The 19,482-nt window shown below is 38.2% G+C and overlaps 1 protein-coding gene and 1 long non-coding RNA gene across 2 annotated transcripts in view; one reads left to right on the forward strand and one right to left on the reverse strand.

Annotated features, from left to right (window-relative positions):
- LOC136753515 (uncharacterized) overlaps positions 1 to 19,482 on the reverse strand; it is an 80,879-nt gene that overhangs the window by 42,794 nt on the left and 18,603 nt on the right. The window lies entirely within an intron of this gene.
- nyap2a (neuronal tyrosine-phosphorylated phosphoinositide-3-kinase adaptor 2a) overlaps positions 1 to 19,482 on the forward strand; it is a 48,103-nt gene that overhangs the window by 3,046 nt on the left and 25,575 nt on the right. The window contains exon 3 of the mRNA XM_066709701.1: positions 16,222 to 16,511. Coding sequence (XP_066565798.1) covers positions 16,222 to 16,511 — 290 coding nt within the window. The remainder of the gene's footprint in view (positions 1 to 16,221; positions 16,512 to 19,482) is intronic.

Raw genomic sequence — 19,482 nt, forward strand, 5'->3', positions numbered from 1 at the left:
CTTTTCCAAGTCAGTAAAAGTTCTCACAGAAATTCTTTCCTCCGCTGAGCTGGGCTAACCCTGATTGGATAGTATTTCCCCTTCTGTTCCTCCTAGGTCAAAAACTGTGACAGATTCTTACAATGGTCTGACAGGTAATAATGAAGACCCGGCTGGGAGTCTCTGCTGTTTCTTTTTTACAAAATGTAGAAAAAAAGCTTCTACTTCTTCTACTAAGACTCCTTTTTCTCCTTGTACAGACACAAATGATTAAATCCTTCAATTATTTACTAGTCGTTTTATCAGGCCTGACACACTCAATGGGATTTCGATTGCACCCATTTGCAAAATGTATTGCAATTATTATTCTTATTTTTTCCGCCTGCGAGCAAAGATGATGGCTCATCCTCTTCTTACCCTTGGTTAAGACAGGTCTTTATTTCCCAAATAAAATGCAAATTATTATGTGTGCTTCGAGTTTAGCGTTCCCATCTGTTTGTTTTGTTTGTCTGTTGGTTGGCTTTTTCTGTATCAACCACAAGGGCAGATTTTTGACATTGAAAGCTTAAGCATTTTCAGAGTATGTATTTATGGATTTATGCATTCATTAATTTTGTGTATGGGGTTGACTAATGATGGTCTGCATTCGATTACAGAGAAGCCCCTGTAATTGCTGAATTGCAGGAAGCTGCAAAGCACAGCTATTGCTTCCACACTCGTAAGCAGCATTTTTCAGAGTCTGCTCATTTACCTGGCTTGATGATCTATTCTCACTGGCTTTTAACTCCAGATGACACTTCTAGATTATGGCTGCATAATGCTATAGATAAAACATGCACATACTCATGCTTTACACTGTGCTGTATTTTTGACCGTAACAAAGTACTTAAAATACTAGTATTTATAATCCATTATTGAAAATCATATAACTCTACTTAAGCATATTTTGGTTGGTAGGGCAATCCAAACCTTGCTGGGTACAGTTTAGCAAAAAACTAGGTAATGATTGGAAAGTGCACATATTTGTTCTTTATTAATTATATGATAAAATGCATGTAAAAGAAATGGACTGGGGTTTTGGTTTGGCACAGATAATTGAGGTAGTGCGGTTTGTGTTTGTATTCCACCGCATAAACCGGAATATATACAACGGCACTGATACGTATTTCTGGTCATCCTGTTTAGATCTTGACAACTTTCCCATCTTGCATCCTGCTAATGCTGCTTTAGCAGAAGCAAAGGAATTCTGCCTACCACTTCGGTCTAAAAATGCACAGAATGCCTTCAGCTGTTTCAAACATTAAATATTAAAGCATACATTTAGAGGAGGAGAGAAAGAAAAAAGCTAGGTTTTTCATGAAGGCCATAAGTAGGTCAATGAGATGACCTATTTTTTTTCTCTATTATTATAATTTTTTTACAGTAACTGATGAATTTTTTTTTACAAAGCTGAGATTAAGTGTAAAAGCCTTAGACGCAGAATACAATGATACGGCTAGAAGGCTGGGTCTGTTTTCTGCCTAGTGACAGATGAACTGGCCGGGAGCAAATGAAATCCTACTGCTGTTTCAAAATGAGGAGGGCTCTCACTGCACATTGCTATCCTGATTGTGGGTGGATTGTGTCAAAATCAAATGCGTGAATTGAAGTTGTTTTGGTTTTGTTATAGCAATACATTCTAAAAGGAAAAAAAACGAATTTGCTGATTTGTCAAGGACTGCGTATCTGCTCGATTGTGGCGTAAATGTGTGTTTATTTTGCTTACCAGCGGAGATGTGCCTCTTGTCCAGTCACACTGAAATTCACACACTCACAATATGATTTTTTTTATCCATTTCATGCCCGTGCTTTCATTACAATAGAATCACATTCACCTTTGTTTTCACCAGTTACTGAGCAGTGAAACAGGCTTGTTGTCTCCTTTCCGACAGGATCTCTGTCACCGCAGCGCCGAATCACAGTAAACAGTGAAACCTCCCTACAGGCATGTCCTGTTTCTAGTTCACCGTGTCAGTGTTAATAAGACCATTGCAGTCTTACACACATGACTTTCCTTTTGTCGTGCATTTCTGGTGCTGTACAGAGCCCTCAAAACATGGGGAGGATTTGCCACTGAGCTTCACGGCGCATTATTTATTTCATTTGAGATTCCCATTAATTAAATGAAATTCTTTTGCATGTTCGGCCTGTTCACAATTTGGCAGCTCATTATGAGCCAAAATCGCTTACAATCATAAGATTCCATCAAGCTAATCATGGCAATTCAAGGTGATAATTGAGCCCCGGCGTTCCCACAGATTGACTGCCATGCTTCAGGAATCTGTCTAATAAGCAATTAGTACCTGATGCACAGCACTTCTCTATGCACAACTACATCTTTATAGTGCTTTCCCCATCTATATTTATTTATTGCCAATACACTGAGATTAGTCAGAATGTCTGTGTTCATGCAGTCTTCAGTAATGAAGTGTGAAAATGTTTACCAGGACGCAAGAACTCGATTTTATTCCCCTCTATCTGTTTATTTTTTTTCTCCCAAATCATTTAAAAGGCGAATTGAGAAGTTAAATGATCTGAACAACCAGAGTAATTGGGTGGCTTTTTGGGAGAGCAACAAAATATCAAAAAGAGAGTCGCCGATTATCTTTGCACTCTCTTTTCATCAGCTAAACTACAGTAGACATACAGAAACAACAGGTACTCCCCTGTCCCACTGTCTTAGCCCAGGAGCCACCAGTTTGCTCTGGTACACAGTCCTAGAGTACATCAGACAATTAGTTTGAAACATTTAAGCAATCCAGCTCACAGTCAGTCAGTAGGCCAGTTTAGATACAAGCTCATAACCTCAGCCTCTAGGCTTAAGGACAGACCCTTTATTTTAAGAGGCAGATGTTTTTATTGGGCGAGCCTTATATCTTGGGTGTATCTGAGGATTGGCCCTCTGTCTGTTGACTGTGACCCTGTACTGTTACGGAAAATGGATGGAGTCTTGTTCTTCTTCTTATAAAGAATTCCAAAGCCATAATTTAAACTATTTCGGTTAATTAGTTTCCGGATTAAGCAACACATTTCAATACTGCATACAATACACATTAAAATAGAAAGTCGTTGTGTTATCTTCAGAGTTATTCTTTTTTTTTTTGGTCAAGAGTAATACTGAGACTTGTTGCTGTTAGCTAATGCGAAGGTTTTCTTTAGCCCAAATAAATGAATAAATCCTGAGTCCATTAACCTGATGTGTGATCAAAAGTTCACTTTTCTATTTTTCCCACCTTTCTATAATCAATAAAAAGTTGAGTGGTCTACTTAGTCCACATTTTCACCAATACATCTGGCAGCATCACCCTGGCAGTTGTAATCTTCATACTGAAATAATGTATTGATTTCCTTTAAGCTGTAGCATTTCCCTTTGAAATGAAACAAACAAAGCCGTTTTCTCACCAGCCATGCTAATATTGTCTGAAAATGACTCGCCTTTCATAGTAAATTCTCTTGTCTGACACTTTAAAAGCACACTATCCCCATTACTGAACACAATAAAATAATTACTTTGTCAGCAGCGTGCTTCGATTTGCATATAAGCATATAAAATGCCAGGCATTATGCTGAGACAAGGAAGAAATAACCATTTCACACTCACTCAAAATAGTCAGAAAAAATATATATACACAAGTAAAAGCACTGTACTGGAACATTATGTATTTGTTTATCAGATCATAGTCAGGAAAAGACAGGAATCAATGAACTTGTTTTCTTTAGGTGTCAGTATTTTGTACCACTTTGCCGATTCTGACAGAAAATGCTATATCCTTTTTAAATGACAGCTGATATTGACTGAGACCCTCAAGTTACCCAATTTCTTTGACTATCGAAGACCTCTCTCTTTCATTACAGTCCTTAATTAATTTCAAATTTCCTGGGTGAGATACTTCAAAAGAATGCTAAATGTCCAACCACGCTATGCTAATTGATGTGTGTAATATGTAAGTTTCTTCGTAGGTTTCCTATGTTTTATGTATGCAAATCACCATGGATATAGGTCAGTTAAATACATAAATAATAATAATAATAATCAACAGCAAATTGTACAAAGACTAGATAGATTGGGGAACTGAAAATATCCTTTTCCCAACACAAGTGTTACATCACTGAGCTGTGTGTTAGAGGGCTAGAGAAATGGGTGCCCACATTGTTTAATTCAGCTGTGAAGAAGTCCCAGTGTCCTGCAATGCTCTGCACATTAGGATTCGCATTGCTGATCCAGGCTGCTGAGATGCACACTGGCTTCCTGGTTGTGCTAAATTAATTTGGATTACTGAAAGAGATGCATTGTTTTTAAGACACTGCAAGAAAAAAACAAATCCTGCTCACCACAAGCCAAAATCTATGGGAAGTTCGCAGGGCTCAGTAACAAACAATCAAGCAAACAAATACCATTTTACCTGACATGGCAAGGTTAATACCTTCTGGCAAGCAAGCACTGCTTAAAATTTAGGGGAATTATCAAACATAATCCCAAACAAAATGAGCAACAGTCCAGACAGTCTTATTTTTTTGCTTGTTTGTTTGCCAGTTTGTTGTCATAGCCATGACCTTAAACGCACTGCATGAAAGAAGATGAAGAAAAAGAAGAATTTTAGAGTATGTGTTCATAAATCATCCTTTGGTTGAACCTTGTTTCTTTGAGCTACAACATGAAACTTGCTCAGTACAGTGATATTGTGGTAGATTCATGATGCTCTTTGTTCGGCAACTACGGAAATTAAAGAGGAAATTATGGCACCAAGTAAGCTGCTGTGAGCTCCAGTAATGATGGAATGGATAAGCCCTTTATATTCATGGTATCTGAAAAATGTACTTGTTTTCAAGATATCCCCAACTCCATATACTCGCCTAGGCAGTGAATTAAATGTGTTTTTGTGTTTGTTTGTGTTTTGGCAGGGGGGATTATTATAGACCCATTTATTTTCTCCGACCTCTAGTTTATAAAAGTTTAACATTGTGAGTCTGATAAGTGATTTTTCATGTTAGATTCTTGTATAAATGACTCTCTTGCCCAAATGGGAGCATGTCTAGAATCAATATTAAATTCTGTAATGTGATGGGTAAGGATGACACTGACATAATGACATCACTGGGCGAACATGCAGAACATTGCATGTGTGTACTGTGCAGGCCTACTTAAAACCGTGTAAGGTGGTCTTACATGACTGCAGGAATCTATGAGATGTGCGTATCAGAAAAACAGGAGCCAGCCAATCAATGCGTGATATTGGAGATGAGATGGAGAAAGCCATGCAATGGAAAATGTTAGTTGCATACAAGGAGAAACTAAAGTAATTCGCATAGAAATTGGGTCTTAACACAAAAGATGGGATAATACATTTAAACAGAAAATGAACAAGAGTCCTAAAGAAGAATCTGTTAAAATCATTTTGTTAAAACCTTGTCTGTGGCCTATTTGGAAAAGTAAACCAGTAAGAATCAACTGTGCATGAAATCCATGGTTTCCCAACATCCTTCAGGACAATATTGTCCTAGTGTATCTTCATAAAGTTGGAATGCCTATTCTAGATGTATAAAAACAAGTTCTTCTCAGGGTTTTACAGCTACTTTAAGAACAGAAATACTAGCTATATGTCTTTTCTTTGCAGCTTTCTATTTGAATTTAATTACTGCTAAAAAGCTCACAAAAAATCGGCATTTCAAGCCAGACAAAGAGCTTGGTGCATCTTTGTTGTAGGTATTCCCAGGAGTACAACTAGGCTCTCACTTTTGATGTCAATGTAATTCATTAATTGATAGGGTGAATGTTGTGAAGAAATTAAAGAAGTCTTAAAACAAAAGACAAATTGTCAGGAGTCCAGTACCTAATGTGAAATCCGTCAGGCTGTGTCAACATCAGATGCGTTTAAAATATCAAGTGCCAAATCAGAGTGAAGGGGGGAAACATTTCCAATACATTTACTGGAGCTGGATGTGGGGCCTGATTGGATTACGGTTCAGAGGCATATTGGATTAAAGCAAAATAGTATTCTGTGCAGATTCTGTAGCTAATGCACAGGGAATCGCTCCCCTTAAAGGACCATCTCAGTGAAATTGCTTATTTGACTTTAGAGAAGATTCTGTGCTTCAAATAATAAATTATGATAAGAGGCTGGCTTTCAGGAGAAATACTTGCAATATTCATGGCACACACAGGATAATGTGCAATGTTTATAAGGCACTCAGTGTTTCTAGCCAATTTCTACATTTAGTCTTATATAGCCTATAATATAATTTGCAGGCGTGACGTGGAAAAGAAAAGCTGCAGATTGAAGCAAGTGGAAAAATCTTGGGGAGGCCATCCTCCAGCAGTGGATCAATATAGGCAGATGGGAGATGGGATATATATACATGGGTGACAAATTAAAGGAAAAAACAATGTAAAGTGTCTCAGTAAATTATTGGTCTCCACTAGTCCCAGAACTGCTTCAATGCTCTTGGCACAGATTCTACGAGTCTCTGAACTCTACTGGAAGGATGAACACCATTCTTCCAAAAGATATTCCCTCATTTGTGGTTTTGATGATGGTGGTGGAGAGCGCTGTCTAACACGTCAGTCCACAATCTCCCATAGGTGTTCAATCGGGTTGAGATCTGGTGACTGCGAATGCCATAGCATATGATTCATATCATTTCCATACTCATCACACCATTCAGTGATCCCTTGTGCCCTGTGGATGGGGGCATTGTCATCCTGGAAGAGACACTCCCATCAGGAGAGAAATGTGTCACCATAGGATAAAGGCGATCACTCAGAATACCTTTGTAATGATTTGCAGTGACCCTTCCCACTAAGGGGACAAGTGGATGCAAACCATGCCTATGGGCACTATATATATATATATATATATATATATATATATATAGTGCCCATAGAAAGTCTACACCCCTTTCTTTGTTGCCAGTAATAGATGTCCATTTGAACGTGTCAGCTAATTTGGATAAATGAAATGCAGTTTGTGAAAGGAGGAAGCAGGTACAAACATTAGTTCTTTTTAAGCAAGATATTTAATGTCTAAAGTCAGTCTATTTTGTAAACACCGAAGAGACGCAGATTAATTTTCTGACGAGAATAAGACAAATTGCAAGTTTCCATTATAACCATTCAACACCAGATAAGGTACTGCGTAGTAAATTTCCTTAGTCTGTATCATAAAAATAACAAAACTTGGAATTACTTTTTAGTTATCTCTCCAATGGCCAATTGTGTCTAAAGTTTGGAAGTACCCAATTTGCCAGGTTTATCTTCGACTCTCTGCTGACATGATGTGTGTGTGTGGTATCATCTGCCTATGGCTCCTTTCACGCCCACGCTCCAAATGACAGTGTCAGTTGTTATGTTTGAATCGCTGTGTCTTCATGACTCCCATCAGACACCTGCAGTGTGGAGGTTTTTACTGTGGCGGATTAAAATGTGACGTCTCTGTGGGCCACTTCCCACCACATCACGATGTCTGCCGCCATGGGTGTCAAGACCCCTGGGCAAATGTAGCATTAAGATTCCAACGAACCACAAACAAATGTACCATCACTGATTACAAGGACAACCCCTGATTTTGACATTACTGTGTCGGTCTTCTCAACAAAAATATATTGGGACTTCAGATGCACCCAAAAATACTTAAATAAATAAATACATTCATAATAATAAGGAGAAGCACCAAGTTCAAAAGAGATTATTATATAGAACAAGCTAGACTGGCTTGCTGTAATCTAATATAATGATTTTTTTAAGAGCAGAGAGATTTATGATAAATAAAACAATTACCCTTTAAACAAACAATTAATTAAAAGCCTCATGCCGGACTATAAATCTTCCTTTTATTCTGACAGTGTCGTTATTGTCGATGTTATCATGGGTGGTTGGTTGGGAGGCAGAAGCTTTCACAATGATGAACCTTTGCCATAATGCAGGAGAAATGTTTTATGGCCGCTCTGCCAGCTTGTATGATTATTGTACTAAGCTGAGTCAGCCCAATATTGATCCAGTCTCCAGAGAGAAGCCTGTGCATTATACCGAATGGCAGGGAGAAGTCCTTCCCATAAACACATCTTCTGCAGACACCGTTAATCACAATCTGTTATAATCTCTTTTCTTTTGCTAGTCGCGTTTGGAAACTATTTAACGGCACCAAACTCTCACCTATTAAATCATTTTTACTGTTAACCACTTCCCCATTATACAGCACAATCCCACCTAATGCAGGGCCCCCTGGGACAGATTATATACCAAAAACATTTCAGTGCAATTACTCCCAAGCATGCTTGGGGAAATACGGAGGCAAGTCATTATCATTTCAACTCTCACAATCTAAATGTAGATTGTTTTTCCTTCTTTTGAGCTGTTGGAATGGCCCATTTCACAACGTGGGATGCTCATCTGAAAGCCCAAATGCAAGAGAGTGTCAGACTGTACCTTTTTTATGGTACTCTCTTGCAGTTCGTTTTCATAATGGTGAAGCTACCAGAAGGATGTTTCCACATTTTAATCAGAAGACTGGCTTTTATTACCGCTACACTATGAAAATCATGTGTATTTTAACAATGTTTACTTTAAAATATATATTTTAAAGGCTGCAGTAACTACAGGACTAAGTGGTTAGTGGAATCATAATAAATTGAGTTTATTACTGGTTTTAGACCTTTAATAGGGGTAACAGAAGTTTATATATTGATGCTATATGGGTTTGAAAAAACTATTTATGAAGCTGATAGACTGGTGTTGTAACAGGCCTTTAAAATTAGATCTTGACACACTTTTATCAAATTATTCAACGAACAAATTCCACTTGACCTAGCTTCAAACTCAAAAGCATGGTTACACATAACTCGCACTGATACATAAATTGCTATGAGGTTATGGTAATACAAATCAGGGGGGAATAACATGTCATTCCTACTGTTTAGCCGAAAGATTGCAAAGCTACTCTGAATATGGCACGAGGTTTAATGCACTTCTGTGATGCCATAATCAGGGAAGAGAACACTCTGTTTCAGCGAGTTCAGCTTGTTTCCAACACCAGCTGTGATAGAGAAAATTACTCCTGGCTTCATCTTCTCATGAGTAATGACAGTCAAAATGCAAGACTGCATAACTGTCTGTTATTATTCAGCAGGTACCCAAAGAAAAACTGGATCTGAAGTAGTCGTGATGGATGCAATCAGTGAAAATAAAAGATGCCATTTGTCCCGCTGTTGCATCGGATGCCCGTATAAACGCTAAACTTTGAGTGCAGGTCATGCATTGTCATTTAATTAAATTCCATCCAATACAGCCCTATCAAACCAGCCCTAATTGAAACAAGTATTTAGCGAGACCCACGTCAATAAATACTCTGCCATATTGCGGTCGAGGGCTCTGTCGTGAATGGGGACATTTAATGTACCGTTTTTATGAGCAGACCATAGATATAATTATATGACCAAACTGTTCCGAGCCATTGGATAATCCGCATTAATTGGAACTGAAATGTAGTTTGTAATGCGGGAATCCAAAGTGTTTTCTAAAGGTTGATGTTCATATTATATTTACTATAATATAACACTGCCTTTGTTCAGTTTCATCAGTTAACTGGATAGGGTTTAAAGGCAAGTAAAAGCCAAGTTGTATTTCTGATAATATTTTAATAATGCATGCTCCCGTTATGTTTTTTAAAGGAGTGTCAGACCTTTGTGTCTCATTTCCAGTGGGTTTTGTTGCTAGGCAGAATCAGGCTCCCAACCAATGAGTCCTGTATTAGATAGCTAGGGGACTTCAAAGGTTTTCAAATCTGTTACAAACAGTAATAAGATCAGACCTCTTAGTATGCTTAGAGGACAGATAACAAACAACGAGAGCTACCAAGAAAAATACCAAGAAATAGATGAATAGCAGCAGTGAGTACTTACAGAACCTATTAGCGTATAATGTATAATATAATGTAGGCAGATTTGATTTAAAAAACAACAACAATCAAGCACATGATTTTCTAATGTTTTTTTGTTAGCCTATTTCCTTTATTTCCCTTTATAAACAAGGATGAATACTCTTAACTGCATATATAAAATAAAATAAACCTTCAGAGCACTCTTTCCAATTTAGGTCCTTCAGACAATGTGCCCGATTTCTATCAGATTAAACCTCCCCGCCTGCATTCATGTTGGACTCGGTGACATTTAATATTATTCATATAACTGTATGATGGTGGAATTAAAATGTAGAAAGATGCAATGGTGTCAGAATGCTCCCCGTGCCCAAACATCGCTCTCCTCCTGCAGCAGAGACATATTAAGAGCTTCGTGATTTCACTGTCACATGACTGGTAAGTAATTGACCTGCATATGGAGAGGAAAACAAATTCAGTGTGCCAGTGAGGGAATGCTTCTGGGTTGAATTGCAGATGAGCTCGGGCTACAACAGACCGAGCACAACCGCAGCTGTATTACTTCAGTTTGAGGCAATCATAAAATTACACCGCCTAACCACATTTGGAGATGATTTTACGGAGTCAGCTTGCACAGCAAAGCATTGTTTTTCTTGTATTTATCCTTTCCAAGCTGGATGCTCGACCATAGTTCCCATCTCATATATCTCATATTAACATCGTACTTGGCTGAAAGCAGTGATATATAAAAATACCTTTTGTAATGAACATATTCGTATCATCTGTTGCTGTTATGTATTCCTAAGGAGATCATTTGTGACACAGCACTGCAGTAGTGAAGTATACATAGTTCAGTAAGAGCTGTGCGTGTGATTGCATTACAACGTGGGTGTATAACAAGCAATAACCTGTAATAGAAACATGGTGTAACATTATTCTCCGCTGCCTGGATAAACAGTCAGTATGAGCTTTTTTTTTTTCCCCTTTTTTCTTTTCATAAAAAAATGCTCCTGAGCTCTGAGCCAGTTTAAGGTCTGGATGTGCCACAGCTGGATTACCGAGTTAACCTGGTAGATGAACAATATGGGGATGGCCAGTTATGCTTCATTTGCTTATTGAGTTGACATCAGATGTCAGTAGCCATTAGATGAATTACGAAGCTGTTTACAGGGCAACTACTGCACAGGCCAGAGTGCTCAACAGACCCACCATTTGGGCTTATGTCATAGCAAATGGGTTGTTGTTGTTTTTACAATACAGTTACAACTTGGCTTGTGTGTTAATTGTATAATATAGATTATACCTAGACAGACAGATACATAGATAGATACACCGATAGTAGGTTTTGATAAACAGACAGTACATTTTAATAGAGTTTTTATTGTTTTCTCCCCGTTTCCATTATTTTCTTGGCCCATGCCCGTGTTGCCTTGTAGTATTCAATAATACATGTAGCTGGATGGGATACACTGGGTAGAACATGCCTTTTTATGGTTGATATTACAGCCCAGGAATGACAGTCGCACTCTCAGCACTTCTCCCCTGCGTGGGCAGGAGCTTTTGAAACGCTTCTCAAGAAAGGGAGTTGTGTGGTACCAGGATTTTTGCTATTGTTATTCTACATCCTTCTCTGTAAAGGCAATCAACTGCTTTAGAATATTTCTATTCTACTAGAAAGTGAATGTATGTGTCTCTTTATTGGGCTAAATCATGATAACACAGCAGCTTTAATAAAGACTTAAAAGAGAAGAAAGAAAGACCAAAAACAAAATCCATGTGATAATGTCACTGCTTTATCCTAAACTGACCCCTAACATTTTCAGAGAATGAGTGCATAACAAAAGGATTTTCGAGGGATGTGTAATGTGGTGTGTGTGTGTGTGTGTGTGCGTGTGTGTCTGTGTGTGTGTGTGTGTGGGTGTGTGTGTCGGTGTGTGTGTCTGTCTGTGTGTGTCTGTGTGTGTATGTGTGTGATGGAACTCGAGGCTCGTGCCATATTTGCAATTTAAAAAAAACAAAAGTGGATGCACTTTAATTTGTGCATTAGGAGCTGCAGATTGGAAGACGCTGCACCTTGTGAAAGAGGAGACAGCTCCACAGACAGTGTTATTGCCGAGGAGCTCTTTAATGAGGTTACCGCAGTGAAGCGTGGCAGCCCCTGCTGTTTCTAATGACTCCCCGTGTCTGCTGTCTGAAGACCGGCTTCGTGGCTGCAAACCAAGTCTGTGGTCACATTGCCCCTGTCCAGGAGGAATCTGCAGAGCAATCTTTGCATTCAAGTGTCATTCCCACTAGAAATCAACACATAACAGCTGGTACAATTCAAACCTTCAGTAGGACAGTTTAAAATGCAAAATATTTCTTTGACATAATTTTGTTTTTTTAGCAGCATTTTTTTTACATATACTTTGCTACTTAGGCAGGCAGAAAGAGTCCAGTGTCCACTGAGAAGAGAAAGCAGTCTTAGATTTGAAAGGTTCAACTATATTGAAATTGACGTTTTAAATAAATCTCAGCTGTTTCCTTCCAGTTCCCATGTAGGATAATTTAATCTAATCCCACTTTTGACAGCATCAGATACTTTCTTCCTTTGTTTCCTCTAAACATTATTTTTCTTAACCACCTTCTCGCTTTCATACCAAACCAATCCTCCACATACTCCATACTTTAATAAGCTGTCAAATATTCACGTGTTGTGTTATTTTAAACATGTAGAACTGGGAACATGCCCAGGTAGAAATTAGTGAAGCTATGTGAATATAATTAGCATTCACTTGATTGAATCAAAGAGCAACATTTGCATTAATTTTTATACTTCTGAGGATGAACATAAATGCCATCTTGCCCCACATGCATCTCACTATATAAATATTTAGACATAAACTTTAAGCAATGAGAGAATCTGACTCTGTCAATTCTACTCTGTTGACTGACTTACTCTTATGACACGCAAAACTAAAGGAAGGACTACTAACTGAAATGAATGAATAATTACCAGTGTGTTAACATTGCCATTAGTCATATTTAAAAATATTATGTGTATAAGAAATCAGATAGATGTTACAATCTAAATATGTATTAAAGTAATCAATCAAACATTTATTTTAAAGCCGTGCTGCAGTACAATTCTTATTTGTGTCACATCCCATTAGGAAATTTGTCACATGAAGAGTGTCTTTTATGGGATACTGTACACATTTTGCTCTGCTTCGTCCTCATGTTTAAACTGAATGACATGACATGTCTTATACCTCAGGCCCTGAGAAACTCACTTGTGAATTCAAACCACTGACTAATGTGGTCGGAGTCGGAAACCCGGACATGTCAATCAAGCCCCTCCAAGGAAGCTAATCTAGAGAATAATTAAGTAATCACCACATCAGCAACTGGCTAATTATAAAATGTGCCCTAATGTCTGACAATTATGACAATTCTAAAACCGATTAATTTAAAGGTGACGTTTGATTACAGTAGAGCTCTTTTTAAATCAGAAATGGAAGTTTCATGTGCCTATTGTCTGTCATATAAAGCGAAATACACAGTGAGAAAGAGAAAAAAACATACATATGACACAATTATGTAAATTTATATGTAATTGTTTTGTACTAATTCTGAATATGTTTATAGAACATTGTCATTTATTTCTGACTTGCTTTCCCCTTCATTTAACATACAGAATAAAAGAGTCTCCTCTGTTAAGCTTTAAAATGTCTTTATTTTGATGAATTAATAGATGCTGTATTATTTAATATTAAAAAGCAAATGTGTGCTTGGAAAGTTACACTACAGCTGATAGTACAAAAACAACTTGTGCCTTGGGTCAAACAAAACAGAGAAGATAAATCAATGGCTCTAACAAAGATTCCTTTTGGCTGCACAATGGTAATGGCAAACAGATCATTTACGGATAACAGGACTCATTTATGCCATTACTGCTCCATCTTTCACAGACTTTATGTAATAATGCAATGCTGGGTGATACATTAGTAAGCAACATTGTAGCGGGAGTAGAATATTTTTTTGGGAGAACACAGGGGGCAATTATGGAATTTATATTTTATTACGGAGGGTATTTATCTTTCATTCTATCGTCTCCCACCCAATACAGACAGCACTTACAACAAGGGAAGCATCCAGCCCGCTTAATTAATGTTCACGGTGATTTACCGTGTACAGTTTGGACCAGAAAGGAGCTTCCGTTTCGATTTCCAATCTAGGCCATTACAATTTCAATTATCCATCCCAAGCTAATCGCTTGCAAAAGCTTTATTTATGTTGACTTCTTGGTACTGAATTGATAGTGAGTTATTTGCTGGCAGCTACTTTCAAAGGAAACTCCTCAGACTTGGGCCTCTGTCCCTCTTTAGTGCTTGTCATACTTGAGATGCCATTATGGGAATTACAATAAGGTGCCTTTTTTGTCCTTCCCTTCTTCATGATTGAGAGTGAAACATAAAAACCCATCTGACCTTCTGCTTAATTTATTTTGTGCCATGACAAAAATACACTTTATATTCATGAACGCTATTTTCTTTATTTAATCATTTGTTAATGTTACTTTTTTTACAAACCTTTTTGGTACAGACCAATTCATGGTCAATTTTAATATGCCCTCTACATTGCATATGTTTAAGTTTTCCTCAGCACCTTGGTGTGTTATTGAGTCTATCTTCCATTAATTTAGATTCGAAATTAACTACTCCCTGAGGTCTTTTCTGGAAGACTTTGATCATAAGATGGTAAACATTAATTGGTCACCACAGTGTTTACAAGATATTGCTGACAATTGCAATCTGCTGTATTCACATACTGTACACTGGGCAAAGAATCATGTGTACTTTAAATTACACTTCCATGCTAATTAGTGATGGAAGAAACAAATCATTAAGTGTAACTTTAAAGAAAAAGGTTTTAAAGAATGTTTAAATATGGGAAAGACAAAATCTTGAACTAATGTGCTCTATTCATTTGTCTATGTTAGCAAGGTGAACATGACAACAGTGTATTAGGAAAAACATTCAATTGGAATATTTACATACCAAATAAAACAGACCCTCACAGATAATAACACTTCTATGATTGCATTTATTGGTGTTGCACTATCTGTTTTGATTCCCCCAATTTGTGGGTCCCAGTGGAAGGATGCCATGTATGTCAAATGAGACATATGTCTTGGCTGTTGAATATTAAACATGCGTTTTGATGTCAAATGACACATGGCATGTTTTCTCTGTCATGCTTAACACCAGCTTGGTGTAAAGAATCTTAATTTAGTACCCAGTGTTGGGAAATATTCTCCAATGTCATATAATAAAGAAGCTATTAGCTGTAACAAGCAGTCATGGAAAAGCGACTAAATTATTTAGAATCCTCCAGTGTGGGGATGTCAACTTGAAAATGAAGCCTTTTCTTCCTACATTATGCTGGTAAACTTCTCTTGCTACTACCAATTTGAAACCACAATCATATCGTTTTCTGTTTCCCTCAGATTCAATGCGGTTATTTTAAAGTAATTTAAAAACAAGAGGTAAAATTGAAACACAATGTCTAAATTGGAAAATCTGCAGCAAACCAAAGATGTGTTCTGACATGTAGTATTCCCACTGTCATCTTCAACCACAGAAGAACACATGCTCATTATCTAGGTACCATTAACTGACAGCAACCACCCACTCCTCCCAACCACGATTTCACTGAAAAGAAGGAATAGCATTTTAAGTCTGAGGTCTTATATTGTTCTGGATGCTACTGGCCAAAAAAAAAAAAAAAAAAATGTTGTTGCACTGCATTTGGTCTAACCAGACATTCCTACCACATTGCAACAACTGTGTCACCACACAGAAAATATATATTGCTCAAATGCGCTACCATTCCCCAGAGAGTATATGCTTCAATATCTGGGAGTAGAGACAAAACAAATCACTGCATATCCTCTGTCAGCTTTCCGATCTGAAAACAATCTGATATTGTGTGGTTACCGGGCACCTCATAGTAGTCTGATTGATTGGAGTGGTTTTGGTAGGCTGATGCAAAGTAGTTTTAAATTGTAATCCACAGCTTTATAGGAAGCAGGAATAAATCCAAACTGGACAAGCTAAGTCTAGTGAGAAGAGCAATACAAACATGTAGTCAACTGAACCTTGGGAATGCAGTGCTTACTTGAAATAAATACCAAGTTAAACAAGTCATGGAAAGTCCCCACGTCATCATAAATCAAACACATGCAATAAAACATGTTAAGTGGCAGCCCCCTTGCGCATCATTACATTCCTCGGAGGTTCAGGGATATTTACATGAGATCTGCCACATCTTCTAATTACCACTCGTTTCGCAGGATCGGCGAGGACGTCGCGAGAGGAACCGACAGCAGCTATGTGGGCAAGCACTTCCGAATGGGATTTATGACCATGCCAGCACCTCAGGACCGCCTTCCCCACCCGTGTGGTACTGGGTTTTCTGTCCGGTCGCAATCACTGCACTCGGTGGGGGGCGGTGACGAAGACAGTGCCAATTCCCGCAAGCAGCCTCCCCCCAAACCGAAACGAGACCCCAACACCAAGCTGAGCATCTCCTCGGAGACCGTCAACACAGGGACCACGTGTAAAGCAGGAAAAGATCTGGACGGTAAGACTGCTTGATTACAAAAATTAAGTAAGGTGTATGTGCTTGTGAAACACCTGTGGTTTGCACTGGGTGAGAGATATTTCCAGAGGGTTTTTGTTGTTGATTTGCACAAAGTGAAACCTGTGCAGACATTTCGCACAGCCCAGGACATTGCAAGCTAGGATGCCACAACAACTACTGCAAATGTTTCTTGTAGTTGTAGAGACTTCAAAACTGTTTAGTATCACTGCTGGACTTGCCGTCTTTACACAACAGACCTGTGTGACCTTTCAGATCTTCTACTGACCCATTTGGCTTGAGTAACTTTTCTTGTTTTGTTTAATTCGCCCCTATTATCACATAATTGCTTGTCATTTCAATACAACGTTCATTCATTTGGTCAGTCTTGCCCTGTTAGCATCAAGGGCACTGGGAATTAAGCATCCATGTTCTTCTCCATGGGGGGAATCGAAGACTATATTTAGGAACCTCTCTGCTAAGGCTATTTTTGCCTGTGGAGTCACTCAGCAAAATATTAGGTGTTAAAGACTAGGCTTAAACATCTAGTAGGCAATTGCAGATCTCAATGCACAGGGCAACATCCAAGACACCGTGAGGGATGAGATCTGTCATGTCTTTAACACTGCCAAACTCCTAATGGATGACACCCTAGTGGTAGATCAGTAGGGGTTGTAACACTAGTCAATCAAACCTTAAGCCCTCTCCGTATTACTGGTGACACTTGACTAAACCGCTGAGCCCGAAAAAAATGGAAAACCGTCACATGGAAAAGGTCAGCACTAAAGTACATCTCACAGTCGTCTTTCATTAGTATTTGTGTAGCTAGAGCTGTGTAACCTTTTGATTTGATTTCATTACTTTTTCTCGTTCAGCGCGCGTGAGGTAGCGGTGGCAATATTAGAAATGGGATTTTGCGATGCACTGAATAAGCCCATGCATGTAAACGCACTGCTACAGTCATCATCTCTATTTGGTAGCTTCGATAAAGGTGTTTAGGAATGGAGGATATATGCGCTCAGGATGTTTCTCAAAAGCCGGGCCATCACATCCAACACATTGCCTCCTTTTAAACCCAAGCCGCTCTGTACTCAGAGATATCTGACTATTTCTGGGTGAGGGAGAATTCTCCAGGCTAAGCGCAGAGATGCATCCAATATTAATGTGATCAGCTATACCCAGTAACTCTGTAAATGCTGACGCTGCTCTTGGATTTTAAAGTGTAGTGATATTTCCCTTAACCGCAAACAAAGACGACGGCCTGTGAAATTCTACAATACCGGATAACATCTGGAGTGCTTTGTCTCCACCTTTATTTATTTATAGAGTTTTCCCCGCCACACAGAAGCCCAGTGAGATCTCTGTCCAGCACACAGGTTGCTAAACTGACATTCGCAACAGCACAATAGTGAAAGCCACCTTCCAACATTGGCTTGCTTTCCTATTCGTTGCGCAGCGGTTGCTTTTAAATAATTCATGTTTATTTCACAGTTATCGCCGGTGGCCAGAGCACATTGCCTTAAGTTAAACTGACATATATTGTTTTGTTCTAAATCCTTCAAGTGAAGTATAATATAGGATTCCCCTTACCAGAGAGCAGTTACTGGTATGCAGCTGTCTTCGTTTTCCACTTGTAAAAGCTCTGTGCCAGTTTTAGATAGCATGGTGGAATAAAAGAGCTCATACGTTTTTTTGTTTTTTGTTATTACATTGTTATTAGTCTTGTAATGGTCACCAAATCATACTTTTTGGAGGGTGTCAAATTCTGGGAAAGATATTCAAGATATACCTTGGGAATCCTGTACTGTTAATCGTTCATGGAGGTTATTTGACATATTGTGAAAGACATTAGTAATTCAGCTTAGAGAAAGCGTACATTAGATTAATATAGCTTTCATCACTCCAGTGAAAACAATAAGTCACACCACACTGTTTAATAAAATCCCTTTCATAATGACAGTCTACAGCCAAGCAATTTATTTTCTTCTTGTAATTTGAGTCTTATTTAGCATTTCTCTGTCCCTATCCTCCATATACCCCTCTCTTCAGTTTGTGAATAATAACTGATCTTGATTTTCTTAGATTTAAGTGATTTTCTCTAAGTAGTTCTTGGCTTGACAAATGTATAGTCTTTTATAATATTTTTTTATTTTATTTTCCCACAAGTCTTAGTAGGAAGATAATTACAGTTCTCTCATCAGTCTGGTCCTCAAGTTTTAATAAATCCCAAGCATCTGAGAAAGCCTTACAAACATCTAAAGCAACTACATGTTAAACATCTGGTAAAGGGCACCATGTGTTACAAAGCAACAGATTCACTGCTTTTGAAATGTATTTAGCCCCTAAAGTGAGTACACTAAACTTCAAGATCAGCCCAGATAAACAGCACTTCACTTCTCTTTATTACTTTATTCATCAGGTCTCTCCTCACCCATCATTTGGACACTTATCTCTGGAATAAATGCAGTCTGGTGCAACGTGCATTGATGAATCATACACATCAGGGCAGTTAAGTACATTATGACAGATGTGTATGAAAAGTCTGGCTTCATGTGAGGAGATCTGATCACCTTGTCTTCATGGCTGGACCATCATTGGGTCTGAACCAAGCAATGCCTGAAGTATACAAACATACCTACCACTCAACCACTAAACTGTGCAAATCCCCTGCAGTGATGTGTTTCTGTGCTATAAACAGTGTACTTTAAAAGGCTGCAGAGAAATAGCCTATATATTCAAAGCACATTTAAAATTAATATTATATTTTTTACCAGCATAAGACTTTTGTGTTGAGGTTCATTTTAGTTCTCAATAAGGATATTTGAACCAATAGCAGCTTTTATGTGTCTCAATATATTTTTATTGTTATGGAAGAGGAAACCATCTGCCTTTGGCATAAGCCAGCTTTTTTCATTAAGTGAGATGACTTACGATACACACTTAAACTACGCCGAGGCAGTAACATAAATTAATT

Source organism: Amia ocellicauda, chromosome 7 (assembly GCF_036373705.1).
Source record: "Amia ocellicauda isolate fAmiCal2 chromosome 7, fAmiCal2.hap1, whole genome shotgun sequence".
Lineage (NCBI taxonomy): Eukaryota > Metazoa > Chordata > Actinopteri > Amiiformes > Amiidae > Amia > Amia ocellicauda.